Here is a 24,115-nt window from a genome sequence, read left to right on the forward strand (position 1 = left end):
GCCATTTTAGTCGATTTGTAATAAAATCAACTATTACTTAAAACAACCTTGAAATTGTTTTAACTGCATGCATACATGGATATTATGATCGTACTGCCACGCATATTAAAACCTTTTTTTAGGGAAACTTTAACGAAATATTACTAAATATGTTCCATACGGCTCTATTGATGTTAAATACAAATATTTAGCACGCCGGATGTGCACCGCGATACACTAAAAATCAAAAAAGTTAAAACAAAAGCATCATTCCAATCGAAACCTGTTTTACTAAAATCTCACGATTTCGCGCGGTCGGCCGGCGAAACAAGGTTTTTTTTTTAAATTCCACATTATGTACTTGAATTCGCAAACATAAAGCCGTGTGAACTTTGGAATTTACAGTAATTACTTAATTAAATGCAACACTCACCTGTACGCGATCTATCACACAATTAATTAATCCGTAACTTTATTCACTGAGGTTTGAAAATGCGATTCGCGAGCGCACTCGTGACCTAGCGGGCATTAGCACTTACAATGCAGCCAACATCAACATGGCTGTTAAATAAATAATTTCCAGTTTCCACGTCAAATTGGCAATACACGTACAGTGTTGCTAGTAATAAATTATTTGTGATTTTCATTATTTTAATGAAGAATTGGGTACTTGACAGTTATAACAATAAAATATGAAATATGTTGGATATGATAGCTTATAAGTAAACATAAATTATGCAGTATTTCGTTTATTTTTTAATACGTTCTAAGTATTTTAATTTTTAAAAAGAAATTTTCGATTTTTTATCTGTGGATTTTAAATCCCAAAACGGCGACAGTGCTGCCTCAAATGTCATGTGACGTCACTACATCGAAACCAAACAAGACAAATAATAATTAAATCGTTTGCTGTTAGAGTTGGTTGAATTTATAATATGTTGTGAACCGAAATGAAGCCATACTATATTAAAGCTGATAGCGTGAACCTGCTTAAAGAATCTCCATATATGCAGTGCAATAAATCAAAATGGATACAAAAACTTCCGTGAGATAACCTATCGAAATATCAAATAAACAACGTAAGTAAAACATTCTTTATATTTACATTTAATCATATCGGACAATTAAAACATTTCTTAACTGACTTCAGACAGAAGAAAGGTTGTCTTCAAGTGATTATTAAGATTTTTTTAAATATACTTATATTCTTATGTGAACTGTTTTAAGGTTATTAATTGGTTATATTTATATTTACAGATCTTCCCGACAATCGTATAGTGACGACGTTATAGAGTATGTGCAGTTTAAGAGGAAGGCAAGTTTGTGTTTCATGAAAAGTAAAAGTTGTCCTGAACACAAGGTACATCAATGAAAATGAAAATGTGATGACTGTCCTGCCTAGAAGAAGTGAGGAGCCAAAAGTTTCGAAAGTGGGCACCAGTCTGAAATACATAAAGTAAAGTACACGGGAAATAGTACTTCTTTACTTGCGTAAACTACCCAACAAGATGAAGGAAGAAAAGTGACCATACAGTTCCTATTATTGCATTGCAATTTAATTCTGAAAATGACAGTGATAAAAATATATATCCATTTGTTACGGAAAATAATTTTAGTAATGAAGAAAAGCAGACACGCAAGCAGCACAAAAATTTAGCTTAGGTGATCTGTAGTAATTATTGTAACTGTAACATATGATAAATATATACAAAAGTTCTACTGTGTGTACTCACTAATAGAACCATATAAACCAAATAAACAATGAAATCGGTTAATAAAATACTAATATTAGCAAATCATGTATTTTTAATTATACAGTCCTGTAACTTAATCAGTGCACATGCACCATCAATAATAACACAGTCATGAAATATTTTAATTGTGTCCTATTAATTACAAAATGGGCCCTTAAAATAGAATTCTCATAGACGTCTTTTAATTCTATTCTTATCATAGACATCTATATAATATATTAAATATATGAATACTTCCACTTGCTGTTTTGTTTTGATTACGTCCCGTTCCAATGATTTGGAATTGACGAATCACTCGAGAGTTACTAAATTTATTCCTTTTTTTCAATAATACTTCTCTTACATAGATAGTATAAAATGTCATTGCTTGCAAACAGAGGATTTAAACATATAAGAATCTGCAAGTTCTTTAACGTTTATGAGATTTGGGTTTAGGAACTTGTATAAGCAAATTTGTTAGGGTATTTAGCGATCGTACTTGAACACATCGTCACTGCACACGCCTTGTAATTTGACATTCTTGCAATTGTACTAATAAAAGTTAAATAATTCCCAAGATTTCCCCTGAAGTATGTGTAGCGTCGAAGTTTATTTCTATATTTTCAATGTGTTGACGTCACGCTACGAAATGACACTTGACCGCCTGTTTTGGCGTAACGTTCCGTTTACCGTAATAAAAATATGTTTTTTATTAATAAATAGCCCTTTTTTCGAAAAAATGATCAATGAAAGGCATATATAATACGTATATGAATTCATTAAAACAGTTTCCCAAAAAGTGTCAAGTAGCCAATTGTCCATAATTAATTTACTCTTTCATTATAATATAATCTTATTTAATAAATCGCTTACTGTGTAAGTGACTAAAATGTAAATTTATATAAATGTTAAAATTTCAAAATTTTGTCTCATTATAATTTGTGAACGCATCTCTAAAAGTAGAATATTTTCATGTTTCGAAAATGAGCGGTTTTAACCGTCAAAGACGTAAATTGGCAACAATTTGATTTGAATGAAGCGTCTAATTTTATATTTAAATCGGTTCCAGTAATTTGTGCACTGTTATTGTACTTTAAATGTGTTATTGTGAGACGATTGCATTAAAAATATATCCTGTTACTGTTGTAAGTATTCTAATATTCTAAATCTAAAATTTTTGTTGCTGTTTCCAGCTTCTTAACTCTGATAAGAATATCATAAAACGTATTTATAGATTTATTTGTTATTCTACACAGAATTTAATACAATGTTATGTTATGTTAAACCTTGTAAAATACTTTATTCTTCAACATAATTACCTTCAGCTTATGTTATTAAGACAATACAAAAATGAATAACTTAGTCAAAATATAATAATAAGGGATTATTTTGCTGCAACAGCACAGCACAACCTTTTCCCGCCATTTAAGAATAAGTTCGTTTGTTACTTCATATTTCATGTGTAATTTTTCCCCTAGAATTTAAAATAACCATAATGGAGACGAAGACAGCTTCAGAACAAAAAGAACGCCTGAATAAGTTAAGAGAGGAAAGAATCGCCAGAGAAAAGGCGCGAATTGAAAAGGTAATACCCAAATTGGTCTGTTTATGAATTAACCAAACGCAAGAATATACATTATACTAGTTATTTCTCGCTAGAGAGACATGTAATGATTGAATTTAGGGTACTGTTGTCTGAGTGTTTTTTTCCTCTTAGTGTGTCGATGGCTCCCTTTACAAGGAGCCGAGAATGATATTTTTGAATGAGGTAGAATCCTTTCTGGTTTACGGAGGCACCACCCCCAAACTTATTTCTACATAATAACAGCAGTATAGCTCTCGTGTTCTGGTTTGAAGGGTGGTAAGGGAGACTTACTCATCTGAGGCTTTTCAACTTAGTTCCTCAGGGCTGACAATGCATCTGTAGCCCTCTTTTGATGGTGGTAGAACCCTTCACGGTTCAACTCCGGTGGCACCACCACCACACATATTTTTGTCTCATAACAGCAGTATTAAGTGCTGCTGCGTTCTGGTTTGAAGGGTGTGATAAGCGAGACATACTATTCCAAGGCATTCCAGCGTTCCCAGCGGAGCATCTGTGGCTGACCTCAGGTAGGACTATCTAATCCTATCCGGAGTTGATTACAGATGTCCATGGGTGGCAGTAATCACTTACCATCAGGTGAACTGCACTGCTCATCAGGTGCTACTCCTGTATTATAAAAAAAGACCTCATGTGGGAATTTAATCTTATCTAGGAATGAAAATAGACATCCATGGGCCGGTGTCGCTTATCACCACATTACCGGTTATATTTGTCTGCTCCACCGTTATTAAAAAAAAAGAAACATGTAGAAGACATGTTTATGTCAATTTCAAGTACAAATTTCTGATTTGTATTTATTTTATTAATTGAATAAATTTCTTTTCCACAGCTACGAGAATTGAATCTAAAGAAATACAACAAAAATGAACCATCATCATTATTAAAACAGTCGGTTTCGAATATTTCTGTCGCCAGCAGGTCTAAGAGTGACACAAGTCAGATCCCCAGAAAAAGCAATGTGTCTAACCCAGTTAAGAATAATTTTCATGTTAACGGAACTACTAAAAGACCTATTACAGCTCCTAATGTCTTTAAAAAACCAACAACTAACAAAGATGTTAAGGCTGTAAATAAAGATATTGCAATAAAAAAAGATAATAAAACAAGTAATCAAAATGAAGTCAAGTCTAGGACTACAAATGAAAAAGATAGTATTAAAAACAACAAACCAAGTTCTATTGCGATGCCAAAACCTAAGTTAGTCGCTAAAACTGCAGATGTTTCCAAAAAAGTTGATTTTACCCCTAATAAGAGCACTCAAAGTAAACCTAAACTTGATGCTAGGAAAAGTATCGCTACAAACAGTAGAGCTAGCTATCTCCCGAAACCAAATGCAACAGTTAAACCCACAGAAGCTAAACCACAGTCACAATCACAGTCACGGCAATCGGTCTTCGATAGTTTGTACAAACCGAAGATGGTACCAAAGGAGAGTGTTAATAATGCTACGAAGCTTAAAACCGATCCAAACTACCTTAAACAGGTTATAAGAGACTCGAACCTGATTTTGAACAAACGACACACAGTTTTTGAGACTAAGAAGACAGTCAGCCAGCCAGTAAGGCGCTCGATATCAGCAGTACACTTTAAAAGAATAAGCAAGAATGAACTATCCAATTGTATTCATAAATGGGCATCGATCGGCGAAAAGTTAAATAAAGTCAACATAAAAGATGTTAACGAAGATGATTGCATAAAAAATGATATCATAGTTTCCGCTGTCAAGAGTGAACGCAAGAGAGTAAAGTTCCAAACACCAGTACCGTTTAATTTCAACACACCGAAGCCAGAAGAGCTGCAACGACGTCTACACAACTGGTTGCAGAAACGAGGGAAATCGTTAGACTCTTTCCACCACTTACAATGCTTTGGTATACATCATTTGGCCAAGGAAATTAAACCATTAAACGAACCGCCAAAGTTTGAGTTGTATGATGATGATAATAAGGAAAATGTTCCGTTAGATTCTGACAGTGACGATGATTCATACACCGAGAACATGAATGAAGCGAAAGATGGTAACGATAAGGTAGACTTTAATAAGGACAAGTGGCGTAAAGCTAGCTATGTAAGTGACAGTGCAACGGATTACAACGAAAGTACAGATACTATAACGTCTAACGAAGTGATGCATCACGTTGACGAGCTTTTGTTGGGAGCTTTGAATGACTTAACGGAGTTGTTACGTGAGGTAAGTGACTGTTTTTTACCTAGTTTTTTTTTAATGAGGGCCAGTTTTGTTTGATTGGAATTTCACCACCTATTTCCATTATGAAGGAGTTCTGTAGTTTCGTGGATAAAAAAAAAAAGTTTCTACACTCACAGCCCCACACTAGGATTCACAAACACCCATACCCAGAAACCAAAACCTAAATTCATAATTTAGATTTCTGTCTGTCCGGGGATCGCACCCGGGACCCTCTGCGCGTCAGATCGGTATGGTGACCGCTCCGCCACGCGGATCGTCAACTGACGCTGATGTTGGCTAACTTAGTACAGAGGTGACCATTTTAGTCCTCTGAAAGTTTGAACACATTTGTCATTGACTTCAGATTAAACTGCTGTGCTGTACAAACAAATGATGATCTATAGGGGCAGAGGCTACTTACCAATAGGTAGTATATTTTCTTAGACAGCTATGGCTACTAATTTTATAATGTCCTGTAAGTGTTAGTAGACCATGTTTGTCTGCTACCGGCACTTTGCAACAAATATTTACCGTTTCATCCCTTTTATGACCCAAATTTAGACATAACCTAACACTTTCGGAATCGATACTCATGCCCTATGATAGGGCATATTATATATATTTTTTTATAATATGGAAGTAGCAGACGAGCATGCGGTCCGCCTGATGGTAAGTAGCTACTGCCGCCTATGGAGATCTGTAATCAACCCCACATAGGATTACATATTTCTATCAGCCTTGCCTAGCCTATCTGAGTAATAACAGCAGTGTAAGGCAAAGGCATTGCTGTGCTTCGTTTTGAAAGGTGTGTTAAGGGAGGCATACTTTTTCGAAGCGTTTCAACTTAGTCTTCAGTGGCCAACTTTTGTGCCCGACCTCAGATAGGAAATATGTATTCCTATCTGGGGTTGATTACATATGTCCATGGCCAGAAGTAGTCACTTACCATCAGGTGGACTGCATGCTCGTCTGCTACTCCTATATTATAAAAAAAAATCGTTACTCTCTACAGTAGGTCATATTATAATTCAGCATCAATTCCAGGGTTTCGACTGGGAGCAATGCGCCCGGTGGCTCCGCGCGATCCGGGAGCGGAGCCCCGCGGCGCCGGACAGCGCGGCGTACTGGGAGTGCCGCGCCGCGCTGGAGGAGCGCCGCGGGGACCTGCCCGCCTCCGTGCAGTGCTGGGAGGAGGCCATCGCCAAGGGGACCGAGGTAGGCCTCTCTAGATAAGTGATGTCTTTTGAAGATGATAGGAGCCGTAGTGGTTCGAGTCCGACAATAGCACTCCTACGCCTATCTCTGAAGCAGTTTTAAGCGCTATGTTCTGATTTGAAGTGTGTGGTAAGTAAGACTTTAAGATTAGCTTTCAAGCTCAGGCCTCAGACGTTGCCAGGCATCTGTGGCCAACCTTAGGAATCTTTTCTGGGATCCTCAATTGGTACTTACCTTAAAGTGTACTACGTTCTCGTTTGATATTTCAGTATTATTTATAAAAAGTCAACAACAAACAATGCCAGACGCCGATGACAACTTACGATCGTCAGCGACGGTCGTCGGCGATGGCCTCCGACTGTCGTTGACGAGTGACGACGATTATCGCGCGTGTGTTACCGTAGTATTGAAGCTTCTTGTCGCTTGGCCGATCATTTTGGTCCTTCGAACCGGATTAGAAAACTGTAACATAAGAGCATGTTTCAAGTAAATATTTTTATTAGTTAAAATACAATTCCAATGACATTGTACATAATGACGAAAGCATAAAATACTCATTCAAAACAAAAAACTTTCTGTAACGTCAAAAAGTTATTATACATTAAAAATAAGTTAACATTATTTAATTCCAGCATTCGGTAGTGGAAGCCAATCTGGACCAGTTGTTGGACAAGTTCCTGCAGCTCAAGATCAGCCCGAGCAGTGGGCGGCGGCGACCAGCTGACCCTAAGATGGTGGACGTGAAGAATGTCTTCAAGAGCACCATCATACGCTTCGCTGTGCAACAGGCTAAGTTGTTAGTATTTATTATCACTTTTACATCGATAAGAGAAGGTTTAAAGGTGGTAAAACCTTTAAACCTAAGAGAGTGAGTAAGAGAGGGGGGCGGAAGGGGTGGTGCGTCCCGGACCCCCAATCCTGTGGGTTCCCAAACAGTGATAAAAACAGGTCGTCAGAAATAAAATCTCTGTGAAATATGTATAAATCAGCGAAACAAAGAGAAACCCGCCGGATCAGACGTATTTCTTGGAGAATAAGTCTATGACACACTTGTAATTTTGTAAAATATGTAAAATATTTTTACACTGGGGGCCCCATTCCACTTACCCGGGGCATTCCAGCTTAGTCCTCAGGTGGTAGCGGCGCATCTGTGGCCGACCGACAGATGGGGCTCTATAGGTAGGGAAGATAGGATATCTCTGATAGATTATAGGTGTCTATGGGTAACATTATCCACTTACCATCAGGTGGACTGCATGCTCGTCTGCTACTTCTGTATTGTAAAAAAAGTATCTTAAATGTTGTAGGTGACTGATAGATTATAGGAAAAGAGTAATGGTGTGTACCCAAGGACTGAGACCGGTGCCCAGCGGTGGGGCATAAAAATATTACAGTCATAGATAAATAGAAAAGATAGATAGAATTTTGAAGGTGCTCGAACCCTTTGTGGTCGACTCTGGCGATACTACCACCACACCTATTTCTGCCTACCTATCTTGGTGAATAAAAAAACAGACAAACAAAATAGATATGGCGATTTCCAGGTTTTCTATAATCATCATCATCATCATCATCATCATCATCATCATCATCATCAACCCATTACTGTCCCACTGCTGGGCACGGGTCTCCTCTCAGAATGAGAAGGATGAGGCCATAGTTCACCGCGCTGGCCAAGTGCGTATTGGTAGACTTCACATACCTTTTTGAGATTTTTTTTTATAAATCTCTCAGGTATGCAGGTTTCCTCACGATGTTTTCCTTCACCGTTTTGGCAAGTGATAATTAATTTCTAATACGTACATAATTTCGAAAAATCGGAGTTGCGTGCCTGGGATTTGAACCTCGGACCTCTCGATCGAAAGGCCGAGTTTCTCAACCACTAGGCTATCACTGCTTTTCTATCAGCAATAAGTTTTTTTCCATCTAGATTTGGACCTCCAACTAAAATCCCAAGACCAGAATCCTATGATGACCCTAGTTCCTAAGATCTAGTCTAGGAAATAAAATATTAAAAAAGTAGGTACATAATATCTACTTTTCTCGATTCAGATTTTGGCGCTACACATTTGGCATAATATTTCTAGTGGCTGTGGCCGTATATTTGTGGTGAAACGGATTAAAAAAAAAAGTAAATGCATTAAATTATTTCTAGAAATTTGTAGTAGACAAATTTTAGAGAATTTCATTAAATTTTTTGTGTCGACTTTTAGTAAAGCGTTAAGAGATGGCGCCACTGGTAGTCTGAATCACGCTATCGAAGTTTTCTTAACATATTTTTTATATACAAGTTGAGAACTGACTGTTGGAACATGGTACTCCTCAGGCATGATCATGTTGTCTGATGAATGAGATGCCAAGATATTTAGGACATTCGATAATATCGACTATAAAATATCGATATTGATTCCTCACCTATACAATATTGACATATCGATAAACATTGAATTTAATAGAAAAATAATGATGATATTGTTAAAAAAAATCTTTTTTAGAAAAATGTCAGACTTGTATATTTTATGAATTGTAGATATCAGTATATCGATATTATATTCTTTCGATATAGATAAACAACTATGCATCCTTAATTTTGATAGTATCTCTTTTTGATATTTTTTTATGTTTGTTGAGTTAGTTGAATTTAAAAGCTACAATAAAGTAGAATATTGAATTGAATTATTTTTTTTCTATCTATACTTAGTTCCGTTTCACCTTAGTTTAGATATTAGCTAGGTTGCTAATTAGGTCGGTAGTTGAAGATATATTATTTGCACTATATGGCATATACAGGGTGAATTCCCAGAATTTGATCCTTATAAGCAACACTATGAGATAGTGGAATAATATAGAGAGTGTATTTTTTTCATAATGAACTCGTTCGATTCCTGGCTAGGGAAAAAGATATTTTAAAAACGAATGATGCAGTTTTAGTTTTTATCAAAATCGGCCTCGTAACTCGTTTCAGCATTTTAAGCTAATCCTTATAGTTTCGGATTTGGCCCTGAAGGCCCGTTTGAAAAATTCACCCTGTATATGGCTATGATATTCTTGCTGTACAAAAAAAAATAGTGATAGTCTAGTGGTTTCAAATTTAGAAGGTGGTAGAACCCTTTGTGGTTCAACTCTGGCGGCACCACCGTCACACCTATTTCTGCCTCATAACAGCAGCGTTAAGCACTACTGTGTTCTGGTTTGAAGGGTGTGGTAAGGTAGACATACTTTTCCGAGGCGTTCTAGCTTAGTCCTCAGGGGTAGCGGCGCATCTGTGGCCGACCTCAGGTAGGAATATTTAATCAACCCTAGATTACCGATGTCCATGGGCGGCAGTAGCCACTTACCATCAGGTGGACTGCAGCTCGTCTCACAGTTCTTTATTATTTTAATTACTTTTTCAATTTATTTCTTTTTACCACGCTTTTATTAGCTTCACCTGTATGTATGTAACGGAATATTTACTCGTTCACTCGATTTTTACCCTCTTTGAATGGTCCGATTAATTTAAATTTTTGAAAAATTATCAGGAACCGATGACAATACACGATTTAAATAATTGTATCCCATTCACCTCATCAGGATCGTCAGGAATCAGGATTAACGATTTTCCTTGTGCGATTTTAGGGTGGTTTTTAGTTTTTACACTATATTTTTTCCTTCCAGACGTCAATCGAACCAAACCGATCAACAACCCAAGTTCACCGTGACGCCAGTACGACGCAGCGCTAGGCTGAGTATACACTGTACGAAGCAAACGCCGCTCCGGATATGCACGAGTGTGAAACAGGCCTACGAGCTCGGTCCAGCCGAGTTCAGGCCGAATAGGACGCTGACTGGATCACCGTAAAGTATATTATAATGATCTGTAATGTATGTATAATGTATGTACAAGTATAATGTATGTATATGCTCGACCAAGGAGGAATAGTCCGCGCCAAACTGCTAGTCCACTCTGAAGTTGCAAGCAGGTGTAGTCATACAATTTACTATGGCAACATGATTCATTTCTATATTCAGAGCGGACTAGTAGTTTTACGCGGACTATACATAACTGCGTTAGTGTGCCCTTACGTTACGGAGTATACGCTAACTAAACCTGCGCGCAACAACTTCAGAGCGGACTAGAAGTTTGGCGCAGACTATACCCTATGTCCTTTTCAGAACCCCTGACATTGTGTATACAAAATTTCATGATAATTGGTTATGTAATTAAGGTGTGAAATTATAACAAAGTCATGTTCGTTCGCATTTATAATATTCGCTGGGATTAACTTTGTATGTAACTAACCTTTAGTAACATGTAAATTTTATTCATTTCTAATGGATGTATAGTCAGCGCCAAACTGCTCGTCCGCTCTGAAGTTGTTGCGAGCAGGTGTAGTCATACAATTTGCTATGACGACGCGAGTCGTTTCTATATTCAGAGCGGACTAGCAGTTTTACGCGGACTATACTATCAGATTGTGTGCACGCTTTTTTGATATTTCTGTCACAAAATAATGATTGTTCTTAACTTTCGCTACATTCCACTTATCGATCACAACGACCAATCGACGGTCTGGTTTCTACTTTTAAAAGTTTTCATTACCTATTTTTCTACTTTTGTTTGTATTATTACATCTATCTGAACTCTGTTGGCGTTGTGGTCTCTAAGTGATATGTATCTAGAAATATTTCAAAATGATACTGCATTTTTTATTAACTTAATCCATTAACCTCCGTTATTAATTATCAATCTATCCAGTGTTTTCCAAGATCAACTTTACACTATGTATGCTTACTTGAAATAGACTAATTACGGCTTTTGACAGGAAAAAATACAACCCAAAAGAGAATCTCAACCTTTTCGAAATCATTTATAATTGGATTTAAGATCGATTATTAACAATCACAAATAAATTTATCTTTCTTTGTACGTATTTTCTTTTCTATATTTCACTATATCATATAGTTTTATATCAAATGTTAAGTTTATTTCTTAACAAATGTACTAAGATTGGTATGGGACCAATTATCGTGTATTTAATTTGTACCAATTAAGAATGTAATGAAGATGCTATTGTACTTTAAAGATGGCGTGTGAATTACAATTTTTATTGATATAAGTTATTACTGTAACAAGTATCAAGTGTTCGACTTGTCGATCGTAACTATCGTCGTCTTACTTTCAAATCTTGAATTAAATTTAACCTTATGTATGTATAAATTCATACAAATGTAGAGGTCGTTACTATCGTTAAGTGGAACACCATTGATCGTGTGCTATGAAATTAAGTAAGGTCTCTTATTCCAAATCAATGTCTCTTGTTTTATTTATTACTAGCTGACCCGGCAAACTTTGTACCGCCTCAAAATCTATATATCAAATAAATTCATATAAAATATAGCCTATGTTACTCGGGGATTTTCTCTCGATTTTTTCTCGGGGGAGCTTTCGAATGGTAAAATAATTTTAAAATCGGTCCAGTAGTTTTTGAGTCTATTCATTACAATCAAACAAACAAACAAACAAAGGTTATCTTTATAATATTAGTATAGATTAATTTAAATTTAAAATAATATATGTATAACAACAAGCTTTTATTTAAGTCGACTATTGATTAAATATAGTTTAAAAAACTAAAAACTACACTTTTATAGTTAATCAAGTAAACAGTAATAATTGTTGCAAGTCAGGGTAAGAAGCGTGGGGTGTATTTTACTGCGGTTCATAAATATTATCTCATAGATAATTGCCAATAGAATGATTGTAACATTTAATATATCAATGCTTTTTACTCTGAATTGGACCGTTTATTTTGAAAGTGGTGTAAGTCCATTTTCTTTTGTTTCGAGAAAATTAAAGGTTACTATATTTGTTGATTTAAAAATACAGGCAAATCATGTGAGGTCTGGCATTGTTTCTATTATTTTATCAACATTTAATTTGTTTATATAAATTTGTTTTTGGCTAATTAGACTACGATAACATATATTTATGTGCTGTAAATGGACTTACACCACTTTCAAAATAAACGGTCCAATTCTTTACTGTTAAACTCTTTGTCATTAAAAATATTTTCTAGTTTTTACTTCTATTAACAATAAAAGCGTGTTTTTTTAGTTTTTTTATACTATTTTTTTATTTTTATAAATAGTCGCCGAACAACTTTTGACAGTCGCGTTAACAACTTTTTAATCGCTTAAACGACTGTTAGTAGCTAATCTGAAACGTCTTATCCCCCGGGCGCACATATATTGCGGCAATATCAATATAAGGGCGGTGGGCAGGAAATTCGGGTCTCGAGGATACCCTCTTTGCCCGGGCCATATATTAGTAAAGATATCTCACCGCCTTGTAATTGAAGGAAGCAACAAATGGCAGACATGTACGTAAAATGGCTGACTGTTTTCCCATTACGTCTCCGACTGCCATAGTGTAATTTGCGCGGAACAATGCCGACATGTGCAGTTAAGTGGTGCAAAAACACGAAATCTAAGAAAAAGGGCGAAGAAATATCGTTTCATTCGTAAATGCTCTAAAAACTATTTTTTTTTATATAATTTTTTCCATGAAAATAGATGACAGTGACAATTTCAATTGTCAAAAATGGTTGCATTTTCTTGTTAGGAGTGAGTAATCTTTACTAATCTAGGCCCGGGCAGATTCTCAGGTGGTCGAATGCCCCCTGGATTTATAATATTTAATCATAATAATATAATGTTATTTAAAACATTATAATAATATATTGAACAAGTATAAAAAATAACCCAACCCCGCTGTTAAGTGGGTGGAACGACTGTTACGTGGTAGTAGCCAATGGGTCAATGTATGCGTGACAGGTGCACGCCGTGTATATGCGAAAATTGTGTTTGTGTGTGTGATTTGTATGGACCTTAATGATTGGGTGTAATGCAGACGAGTATAAGTTTGATGTAAAACTTCTTGTGTGAAGTTTTTGAAGTGAGACTACTTGGAAGTTTTTTAATGAGAATTATAGTCCGCCAAACTGCTAGACCGTTCTGAATGTAGAAACGAGTCGCATTGAATAGCAAATTGTAGATATTAGCGGGACGAGAACAGTGCGGGACCCCTCGCGCAGTTAGTGTGCCCTTACATTGCTACGGAATATATGCTTGTAGTTGTGCGCAACAACTTCAGAGCGGACTAGCAGTTTGGCGCGGACTGTACGTTTCTAAAGATATTACTTAATATTCTTCTATTCTGTTTATAAACTTTAATACTGATAATGTGTTGTTTATTTTTGTTTATTCATACAAAGAATAATATTACTTGATCAAAAGGAACAAGTAAAATTAGTTTCCAGAATACACTTTATATTAATTTGTTATAATAAATAAAAAACTTACTTTTATTTTACTTATTAAATTATGATATTAAACTATACTTATCGGTAGTAATCTGGAGATATTTTTAATAAAAATAAGTGTAGACCGCGCCAAACTGCTAGTCCGCTCTGAAGTTGTTGCGAGCAGGTGTAGCCATACAATTTGCTATGGCGACGCTATTCATTTCTATATTCAGAGTAACTTGCAGTTTTACGCAGACTAATACTACTGTAAATTTAATATTTGCAATGCTAAAATCCATTAAGAAGTTTTCCTTCAATTTTATTGATAAGATATTGTCAAAACATAATTAGATTTAGGCACCTTATATATGCTAATATATATTTAGTATATAAAGGCTAAGAATGTATTTTTGTTTGTATATAATTCATGAAAACATTATTTTTATTATTTTATGTTTACGCTTGTCTGTTTAACATAGTTCTTTCCCTATTTTTATAATTTTGTAATAAATGATCCATGAAAAAATTGAGTTTTATTTAAATGGTTCCTTTAAATAGAAAAGATTTAGATGTATTGGGATTTTGAAAAATAAAATATATTTGGAAAATGGCAGTCCTTTATGGTTCGACTCTGGCGGCACCACCGCCACATCTATTTCTGCCTCATAACAGCAATGTAGCGCTGCTGTGTTCTGATTTGAAGGGTGTGTGTAAAGGACATATATTTCCGAGGTGTTCCAGCTTATTCTTCAGGGGTAGCGGCGCATCTGTGGCCGACCTCAGGTAGTATTAATCTGGGGTTGGTAACAGATATCCATGGGCGGCAGAAGCCACTTATCAGGTGGAATGCATGCTCATCTGCAATTTCTATATTAAAAAAATCTTTAGCACGCACTGCAACTCAAAAAATATCCTGTACTAGATGAAAAGGAGTGTCAGTAGTTTGCTGCCACAAATAGACTGCTCCCACGTTTGAGTCGTTAGTTATGCTACTATTGGATCCAGATTATTTTTGCGAGTAAACCATACTGAAATCGCTCAACCATAGTCAAGTCATTTATCAGTACCATTTTGATTATTACATTGCATTATTATAGCATATATAAAAAGTTTTATACTTAATACTGCAGCGCTACCTGTTAGATACTAGCATTCCGATTACAGCTTATGAGAATTTTAGATATTTTTATATTTAAACGTGTATATATTTTACAAACTTAAATGATGTCTTATTTAAATAACCATTAAAGACTTCATTTAATTATTCGTGAAAGTATGCCAACACTCGTTTGCTGTCATATTCTCCTGTCACATGTCAAAATAGCAATGAAGTTTCAGTGTGGCCGTACAAAACTTTTTACCCCATTTGCGGGAAAAAAACCATAACTGCTTATACAACTAATATTTGCATTCCAATTTTATTTTAATCTTATCCAAAAATATATATGAGAATTACGAAATATGTATCTGGTTCTAACATTTTAAATATTTACTAAATAAGTTAAGTTACACAAACATGAGTCACGTCACATTTTTATTATATAGAATAAGTGACCAAATTGACACTATTAATATTAATATTCAACGTGATCAGTTCTTGACACTGTATTTTGAAGCTGTAAAGAGATCATAATGTATTATAGTAGAGGTGCGCAATATATATCACTGAAGTGAAAAGAGAGAGATATATCTTTTCAACTCAGTGATATATATATCACTCTTGCTAACTCACTTTAGCTCAGTAGCTCTGTAAAGATATAAGCGACATTTTATATCAGTATATCAGAGAATCAGATCAAAATGTTTTGACAACATTTTTGATTCCTATAATTAATACAAAACTGGCAAGAAATTATATATGAATTTCACAGCCAACACTATTTGTATATCCCTGTTTTCATATTCTTAGCAAAGAAATAGATTTTAATTTAGTATTTAATACGTAATGCATTTGACTCAAATCAGACTCTCTCAGTCAGTCGCTCATTTGACTCATAACTCACTCGCGAGCGAGTATAAAACTGTTGAGTTGAAGAAGATCTTATATCCGGAATCGTATGGACCTATGAACTCAACCATGTGACGCGGATATAAAGATATAATTCAAATTCGTCGGAGTTGATGAGTGATTAGCTCTTTGGTGAAGATATATATCATTTATATCACTCACTCGCGAGCTACTCAATTCTATATTATAGGCGCAATTATTAATAATCATAGTCACTGTTTGTTCTGAGAATCGTTATAAAAGGTCTGAATTTATAAAAATTGGACACGATCGAACTCACTGTTATAAAAAAGTACATAATTAAGTGGAAATTCCAAATAATGTAGCTGGCAAGACAGTAAGACGTGCAGTTTTTGCCAATCTGCAAATTTTATCTTCGAATTCCATTTCTCTACATAGAATAGACTTGAGAGAGAATATTCTTCCTTTTATACCGTTTATTTCTCATTCAAGCCGCTAAGTACGGCGGGTCGGTCGTGCGGGTGTATCTTTATCAAAGTATATTCGCAATTCGAAAATACTGTTTGATAAAATCGTGTTATTGTGAAATATTCTTAATATACAGTGTGAATTGAGTTTTATTTAAATATAAATCCGATTTTTGTGCTGTGAATGTGATAAATACATCAGCTGACTAATATCTTGGGTAAGTTTGAATAATATGTTAATTTAAAATGAATGTTTCGGCGTTTATTTCGCGTAAATGTCGATTCAGTAACAGGAAAATGTTTACAGGAAGTAAAACAATAGTTTCATTGAAGTTCACAATGTTTCAGATATATTGTGCAATGTTCGTAAACTTGTAAGAACCAGATTTTGTTTAGCCCATATGACTACAACAGCTGTTTACTAAAACAATGTTACCTAATTACTTATTTTTTACCTAATTACTTTTTCCTTATATTTTTTTAAGAAAACGAGAATTTTATTTGTCATACAAATAATAATACCAACATTTATTTAAATAATAACTCTTTCTCTCTCTTTTAGTTTATTATTATTTCTTATAATTAATCTGCACATAATGTTATTATTGTCTAGTTTTTTAGCCTTTAACATGAATTAATAAATAAAAATATGTCAATTTATAAAAACATCTGTTTATATTTAAAAAATAATTCTTAAGCACATGCTTTCCACGAAAACCATAACGTTTAAAAAATCCACTGAATCTCTGAAAAAAATATATATTTTTTAAAATATAAAGAATTTTACATTAATTGAAGTTAACTTGTTTGCTAATTAATTTATTACAACTAATATTATCTAATTACTTGCAAGGATATTGAATAAATTCAAAATGAAATGTTTTCTTCACAAAAAATATTTAATAAACTCTAAGTATAACCCACAAAATCTCACTTCACAATGATAATTACTTTTTGTTAACAAAGAAGATTACTTTTTGTTTAGAAGGTGGTAGAACCCTTTGTGGTTCGACTCCGGCGGCACCACCGCCACACCTATTTCTACCTAATAACAGCAGTGTTAGGCGCTGCTGTGTTCTGGTTTGAAGGGTGTGGTAAGGGAGACGTACTTTTCCGAGGCGTTCCAGCTTAGTCCTCAGGGGTAGCGGCGCATCTATGGCCGACCTCAGGTAGGAATATCTAATCCTATCTGGGGTTGATTATAGATGTCCATGGGCGGCAGTAGCCACTTACCATCAGGTGGACTGCATGCTCGTCTGCTACTCTTATATTATAAAAAAAAAAGTAGTAATTAAAATTGAAAGAAGTAATAAAAACCGATAATGAGAATATAATTTCAAAATATAACTAAGGACATATTTAATTGATGTTATTGTTGTGTAAATGATTATTTAAAATCATTAAAACTGCAAAGAATTTAATGTATAATGAATTGAAATAACAATTATAAAGGAACCAATATAATATTATTATTGTGATTTTATATAAACTAATCACTAATTATTTGTAAAACAATCATGTGGCCTACTTGATGGTAAGTAGCCACTGTCATCCATAGACATCTATAATCAACCCCAGATAGGGTTAGAGTGCCATCTGAGGTCGGCCACAGATGCGCTACTCCTGAGGACTAAGCTAGAACACCTCAGAAAAGTATGTCTCCCCTACCACACTCTTCAAACCAGAACACAGCATTACACTGCTGTTATAAGCAGAAATTGGCATGACAAAGGTGACTGAAAAGTCAAACCACAAAGAGTTTTACCACCTTTATATTTATTTAAATAAATTACATAAATTAAATAAATAAATAAAACTGAAAAACTCTGAGACACAAACAGGTAATACTGATGATAAAACAATTTACCTAAAAACAAAAAATCACTAATAAGGTCACAGCTGTTTAAATGTAAATATTGTACAACAGTACAAATTATGGTACTTTATTCTATTACATAAAGATAACATATTAGTCAATAAATACAAGGCCATATATCTTTCAATGCTAACATTGACAAACATTGAAAGGTTTTACCATCATCAACTATTACTGTCCCACTCCTGGACATGGGCCTCCTCTCAGAATGAGAAGGGTTAGGCCATAGTGCACCGCCCTGGCCAAGGCGTTTTGGTAGACTTCACATACCTTTTAAAACTTTTTTTTTATATTTCTTAGGTATACAGGTTTCCTCAGTTTTCCTTCACTGTTTAACCAAGTGAAGATTAATTTCTAATATGCACATAACTTTGAAACAGTGGGATTTGAACCTCGGACACTTCAATCAAGAGGCCGAGTTTCTCAACCACTGGGCTATCACTGCAAAGAATATTAACCAGACCAATGAATATAATATATTAACACTAGCTGACCCGGAAAACGTCGTGTTGCCATATAAATAAAAAATTGTTAAGGGTGAACAACCCTTATCACTTAGGGGTATGAAAAATAGATAGTAGCCGATTCTCAGACCTACTGAATATGCATATAAAATTTGGTAAAAATCAGTAAAGCTGTTTCGGAGGAGTATGGTAACTAACATTGTGACATGAGAGTTTTATATATAAGATGGAAGTAGTAGAAAAGTTACGGCATTAGGTATGTTTATATATTCGCAATATTTTCCTTCATCGTTAAGGAGTGATAATTTTTATGTGTACACAGTGATGAAACCACAGCATACAGGAAACAACTTGATTTTCATTACATTGGACTAAATTCAAAAGATTTATGTAATTAAGACTTTTTAAACACAGAATAGTGACCGCTATAACAACTAATGCCTGAATAAAAATATCTTGAAAATAAATGGGGGTCACCATACAAGTAACCGCATTTTTTTGGTGTTATTCGCTTTATTTATTGAACTGAAATAGGTAAGTAGTAGGTACTAGGTACACAGTATGGTTGGTATGATAACAAATACTAAAATTCGCCAACGAGAACAACGAGTCGAACTCGCACATGGAGGCTTCCGTACCACCAAATGTTAATTGTATTTTACTTTATGTTTATAAAAGAACCATATTAAAATATGTTTCATTGTTCATATTTGTATTTATTATAATAGCAGTTATAGTAGTAAACGTATTGTAAAAATTTCAACTGTCTTTCTAGTACAGTTTAACAGTTAGATAGTAAAATGCCGAAAAAATACCGGTTTGCTGTATATGTAAATAAAATAAAGAGGTCTCTCTTTAATATACACCTTTATTTTATTTTAATATTTCTTGTTATAGCGGCTACCATTGTGCATATTCTGTAAAATCAAGTGTCTATCTAGTACGGTTTAGAAGAAAGAGTCCTGTGACAGACAGACAGACGGACAGAGAGCGGAGGCTTAGTAATTGGGTTCCGTTTTCACCCTATAGTTACGGAACCCTAATGAAATGCTTCAATGTACGAAATGCGATCTTTGGCCTCATGACACAATAACTCTTTCAAATATAACACTAGCTGTGTTCCGCGGTTACACCCGCGTTAAAAGAAATGTAACAATATCATAAAAAAACAAATAGTAAAGACTAAAAGGTCTTTGAAATGTGACTTTCTGGGCCCTAATTTAATTTCAAGGTTTTCCTTTACGCAGCGTACGCCAGGACAGCTCTCAGACGGATTTTTTTGCGTTACACATAATATTTATACACTACTAACCAAACAATATCCTTAAAAAAATTCGTTTAAATGTTTTTCTTATTTATAAACTATTTTATTGGAAAGTTTCATCCTAATCCGTTTTTGCTACAAGAACACATAAACATCCATACATCCTCACATACTCTCGACTTTATAATATTAGTAGGAAGTAGGATAGTAGGATTTACTTTTATTTTATCTGATAGCTGACTATTCAAACATAATATAATAAATACGCAGGCAGGCTTAGCAAAAAGTCAAATAGGAAGACATTTACAACCTTGTAAACTCAGTCCAACATTCTTCAATAAACCTCATAGTTTATATACAATTATTATTACGTATATAATTGGCCAAGTGCGAGTTGATTTCGCACGGATGGTTCCGTAATACAAAATTTTAATTTTTTTATTTTTAATATTTGTTATAAGCCATTATTTTAGTATTTTGTTGTCATAACAGCCATAGAATGGAATACATTGTTTAAATTTGAACTGTTCACCTATAACGGTTCAATATGTAAACCAAAAACCGTCGAAAAATAGCGGTTTTTTGTATGGCAACCTCCTTTTGTTTTTAAGATTTTTTTTTTGTATTTGATGTTATAGCAGCCACCATTATACAATATACATATTCTATGAAAATTTTAAGTGACTATTATTACGCTTGACACACGAACAGCGGAGGCTTAGGAATAGGGTTCCATTTTTACCCTTTGGGTACGGAACCCTAATAAAGTAGCTATGCATTTACGAGCTGTGCCCTGTGGATTCGCCCGCGTTTAAAAGTACATAATTATAATCCTTTTTTTTTAAATAAAATTCGCCTAGGTTATTCCTTATAACGATAATTAAATTCCTGTGGAAGTTTGTCAAAATCGGTCCAGCCGTTTTCAGAATAAACAGACAGATACACTTTTTTGTTATTGTATATACTTTTATATTTAACTAGTAGTGCCCTCGGTTTCGCTCGCATTTTTAAAAAAATAACATGACATACATATAACTGAAAAATTTGTACCTTCATTGGAATGACAGTGGCGCCATCTGTCGAAAATTGGTCGTACCAACTCAGAAACCTTCGTGGGCTCATGATGCTCAACAACTTTGCTAAAGATCGTCACATGATCAAATGCATAGTTTACGATTCTATATGGGACATATAGACCAACATTATTTTTTATATTAATAAGAATACATTTGACTGATATTTTGTAATTAAAAACAGACACATCAGTTTTATTTATTTGTAATAAATATATATAGATAATTGATAGTTTTATGTAAAAGATGTGTGTCATGGAATTTCTTTCGCCGCATCTTCTGCATATAGAAACAGCGAAGTGGTAGGTTATTGATCTCACCTTGAAAGCCTTACCTTGTAATAACCAACCGTACACTCACAAAAGTTAATTGCAATTTGTTATGCTGATTCAAAAATAAACGTGTGAATATAAAGGTAAAATTGTTGTCTTTTTGTATTATCAATAATTATAGTTTAACAACTAAAAACCACGCTAAAATCGCACAAGGAAAATCGTTAATCCTGATTCCTGATGATCCTGGTGAGGTGAATGGGATAAAATAATTTAAATCGTGAATTGTTATCGGTTCTTGATAATTGTTCAGAAATTTTAAATTATTTGGACCGTTCAAAGTGGGTAAAAATCGAGTTCAAAGATATCATTGCATACATACATATAGGTCAAGCTATAAAAGCGTGTTAAAAATAAGAGGTACGGTGCGGTTTGAGCCTCGGACCCCTCGATCAAGAGGCCGAGTTTCTTAACCACTAGGCTATTAGTCTATTGTAAGATTTGAATGCCTATGGTTAAGTATTCTTTGTATGGTTTGTGATGTGTCATTGTATGTATCTGGGAAGTACCGGCGTCGGAAAATGTTCAAGCTTATATGGAATGATATGTACATAATGATACTTCAGTTTTTATTACATTGTTTAGTTATTTTATTACAATGGCGCTTTATAACAATTGTGGTTTTATAATTGCGCTCTGTTTAATATTTATTTTCGACTAAAGATTGGTTTGTGAATGAAGCCGACGGTTTTTCTGAAGGTTTTTTGGCTGATGTTTTGGTCATTGTCAACTCGTTACTGTCCCACTGTTGGGCATTGGTTTCCTCTCAGACTGAGTCTGATTTATGCCAAAATCCGCTGACAACCAAGTGCGAATTGGTAGACTACACAGCTTTGAGATTTTTTACTTTCAGGCATTTTAGGTTTCCTCGCAATGTTTTCCTTCACCATTCTTCCTTATTATTATTAAACCTCGCTTTTATTAGTTTGACCTGTATGTACTCGTATGTATGTAACGGTATCTTAGAACTCTTTTTTTTTACTCACTTTGAATGGTCCGATTAATTTTAAATTTTGCACAATTATCACGAACCGATGACAATACATTATCAAGGAGTAACGATTTTCCTCGTGCGATTTTAGTGTGGTTTTTAAGTTTTTAAACTATAATTTTTATTATTACATTGTTTTGTTATTTTATTACAATGGCGCTTTATTACAATTGCGGTTTGTAATTGCGCCCTGTTTTTAGGATCTTCTCTTAGAATGAGCGGGACTATAGACCACATAAGGCCAATTGTTGATTGGTAGACTTCACAACTTTTAAGAACTTTTTTTGTAAGAACTCTTTTCCTTCACTGAAATATATTTAACAATAGGGTGGAACCCTATTGATAAATATATTTCCTAACAAATTAAGTATATTAGTATTTGTCCAAAAACATTTTTAATATTAGCAATCCTGTTCCGTAGCTACTATAAGGTCAAGACCTTTGCTAATAATCGGGGTCTATCCAATTCATTACTAGTCACCTGACAAATTACTGTGTTCCACGCGATGCTTCTGACCTATCTATTGGATGTTATTTTTATATTTTCGAATGTTACTAAGTACTTAGACTAGTGGTTAAGAAACTCGGCCTCTCGATCGAGGAGTCCGAGGTTCAAATCCCAGGCAACCTCTGATTTTTCAAAGTTATGTGCGTATTAGAAATTTATTATCACTTGCTAAACGTTGAAGGAAAACATCGTGAGGAAACCTGAATACCTGAGAGATTTATAAAAAAAAGTGTCAAAGGTATGTGAAGTCTACCAATACGCACTTGGCCAGCGCGGTGGACTATGGCCTAATCCTTCTCATTCTGAGAGGAGACCCGTGCCCAGCAGTGGGACAGTAATGGGTTGATTATGACTAAGTACTTTGTTTTTGAAAAGAAGTTTTTTTTTATAATTTGCCTGTAATCTTTACTTATATTCGTATTTATTTGTTTCTGAAAACAATTAGGGTTTCAGCCTAAAACAATGAATACGATTCCAACACATGAGGTGTCGTTGGATTCGTCTAAATAGTGGGAGTGATGTAGTCTAAATTACTCCTTTTTAAATTTAATTAATTTTTAAACAGATGGGTTCCTTGTTTTTTATTTTGTTTTTGTTAGTTGCAAAACACACCCAAAAGTTATAATGACCTAAATCCTATTTATGGGGTCACGCGAACAGTCAGGCCCGATCGATGGCTACGCTCTGGGGTCTAATTTAGTGACACCGTTGACGAACTAAACAGATGGACTGCTAGTAAAATTATTTATTTATGTACGATACGCATGCCACATTATTGTCCCGATGCTGGGCTCAGGGCTCCTCTTAAAATAGAATTATTTAACTGCTCTGGTCAAGTGCGGATTGGTAGATTTGACACAATTTTTTTAGATAACTCTCAGACTTGTATTCCTCACGATGTTTTCCTTCAACATTAAGCTATTTGTGATAAATAATTTATAATGTGCACGCTGTAATTTGTAACGCTTGAACTAGACAATTATTTTAAAAACAAAAAAACCGAATGCTTAAAAATATACCCTATGTCACTCCCGCAATTTAGACCAATCCAACGACACGTCATATGTTAATCCGTCAAGCCGTTTGGGCTGTAGCGTGACAAAGAATGAGACAAACTCGAAAAACATTACCTTCTGCAGTCGGGTAAAAATCAAAATTATTAAA

At 34.6% G+C, this 24,115-nt stretch overlaps 3 protein-coding genes and 1 long non-coding RNA gene across 4 annotated transcripts in view; 3 read left to right on the forward strand and 1 right to left on the reverse strand.

Annotated features, from left to right (window-relative positions):
* The window catches only part of ae48 (alpha-esterase 48), a 31,905-nt gene extending 31,356 nt beyond the window's left edge, over positions 1-549 (reverse strand). The window contains exon 1 of the mRNA XM_073092532.1: positions 413-549. The gene's annotated coding sequence lies outside the window, so the exon portion shown is untranslated. The remainder of the gene's footprint in view (positions 1-412) is intronic.
* A 95-nt stretch (positions 550-644) lies between these two features.
* Positions 645-1,698, forward strand: LOC140757030 (uncharacterized). Its single transcript, XR_012103927.1, has 2 exons — positions 645-1,058; positions 1,237-1,698. It is a non-coding gene; the product is annotated as an uncharacterized LOC140757030 (long non-coding RNA).
* A 1,006-nt stretch (positions 1,699-2,704) lies between these two features.
* Positions 2,705-11,818, forward strand: LOC140756923 (uncharacterized). Its single transcript, XM_073092461.1, has 6 exons — positions 2,705-2,857; positions 3,191-3,297; positions 4,148-5,509; positions 6,551-6,721; positions 7,354-7,517; positions 10,379-11,818. The coding sequence occupies exons 2-6, from the start codon at positions 3,208-3,210 to the stop codon at positions 10,560-10,562; spliced, it is 1,971 nt and encodes a 656-aa protein (XP_072948562.1). The 5' UTR covers positions 2,705-2,857; positions 3,191-3,207; the 3' UTR covers positions 10,563-11,818.
* Positions 11,819-16,368: 4,550 nt separating this feature from the next.
* LOC140756852 (probable multidrug resistance-associated protein lethal(2)03659) overlaps positions 16,369-24,115 on the forward strand; it is a 66,591-nt gene continuing 58,844 nt past the window's right edge. Inside the window, exon 1 of the mRNA XM_073092386.1 lies at positions 16,369-16,661. The gene's annotated coding sequence lies outside the window, so the exon portion shown is untranslated. The remainder of the gene's footprint in view (positions 16,662-24,115) is intronic.

The sequence above is a fragment of the Epargyreus clarus genome, unplaced genomic scaffold (assembly GCF_041222505.1).
Source record: "Epargyreus clarus isolate Ecla_fem2 unplaced genomic scaffold, WU_Ecla_fem_2.2 ptg000036l, whole genome shotgun sequence".
Lineage (NCBI taxonomy): Eukaryota > Metazoa > Arthropoda > Insecta > Lepidoptera > Hesperiidae > Epargyreus > Epargyreus clarus.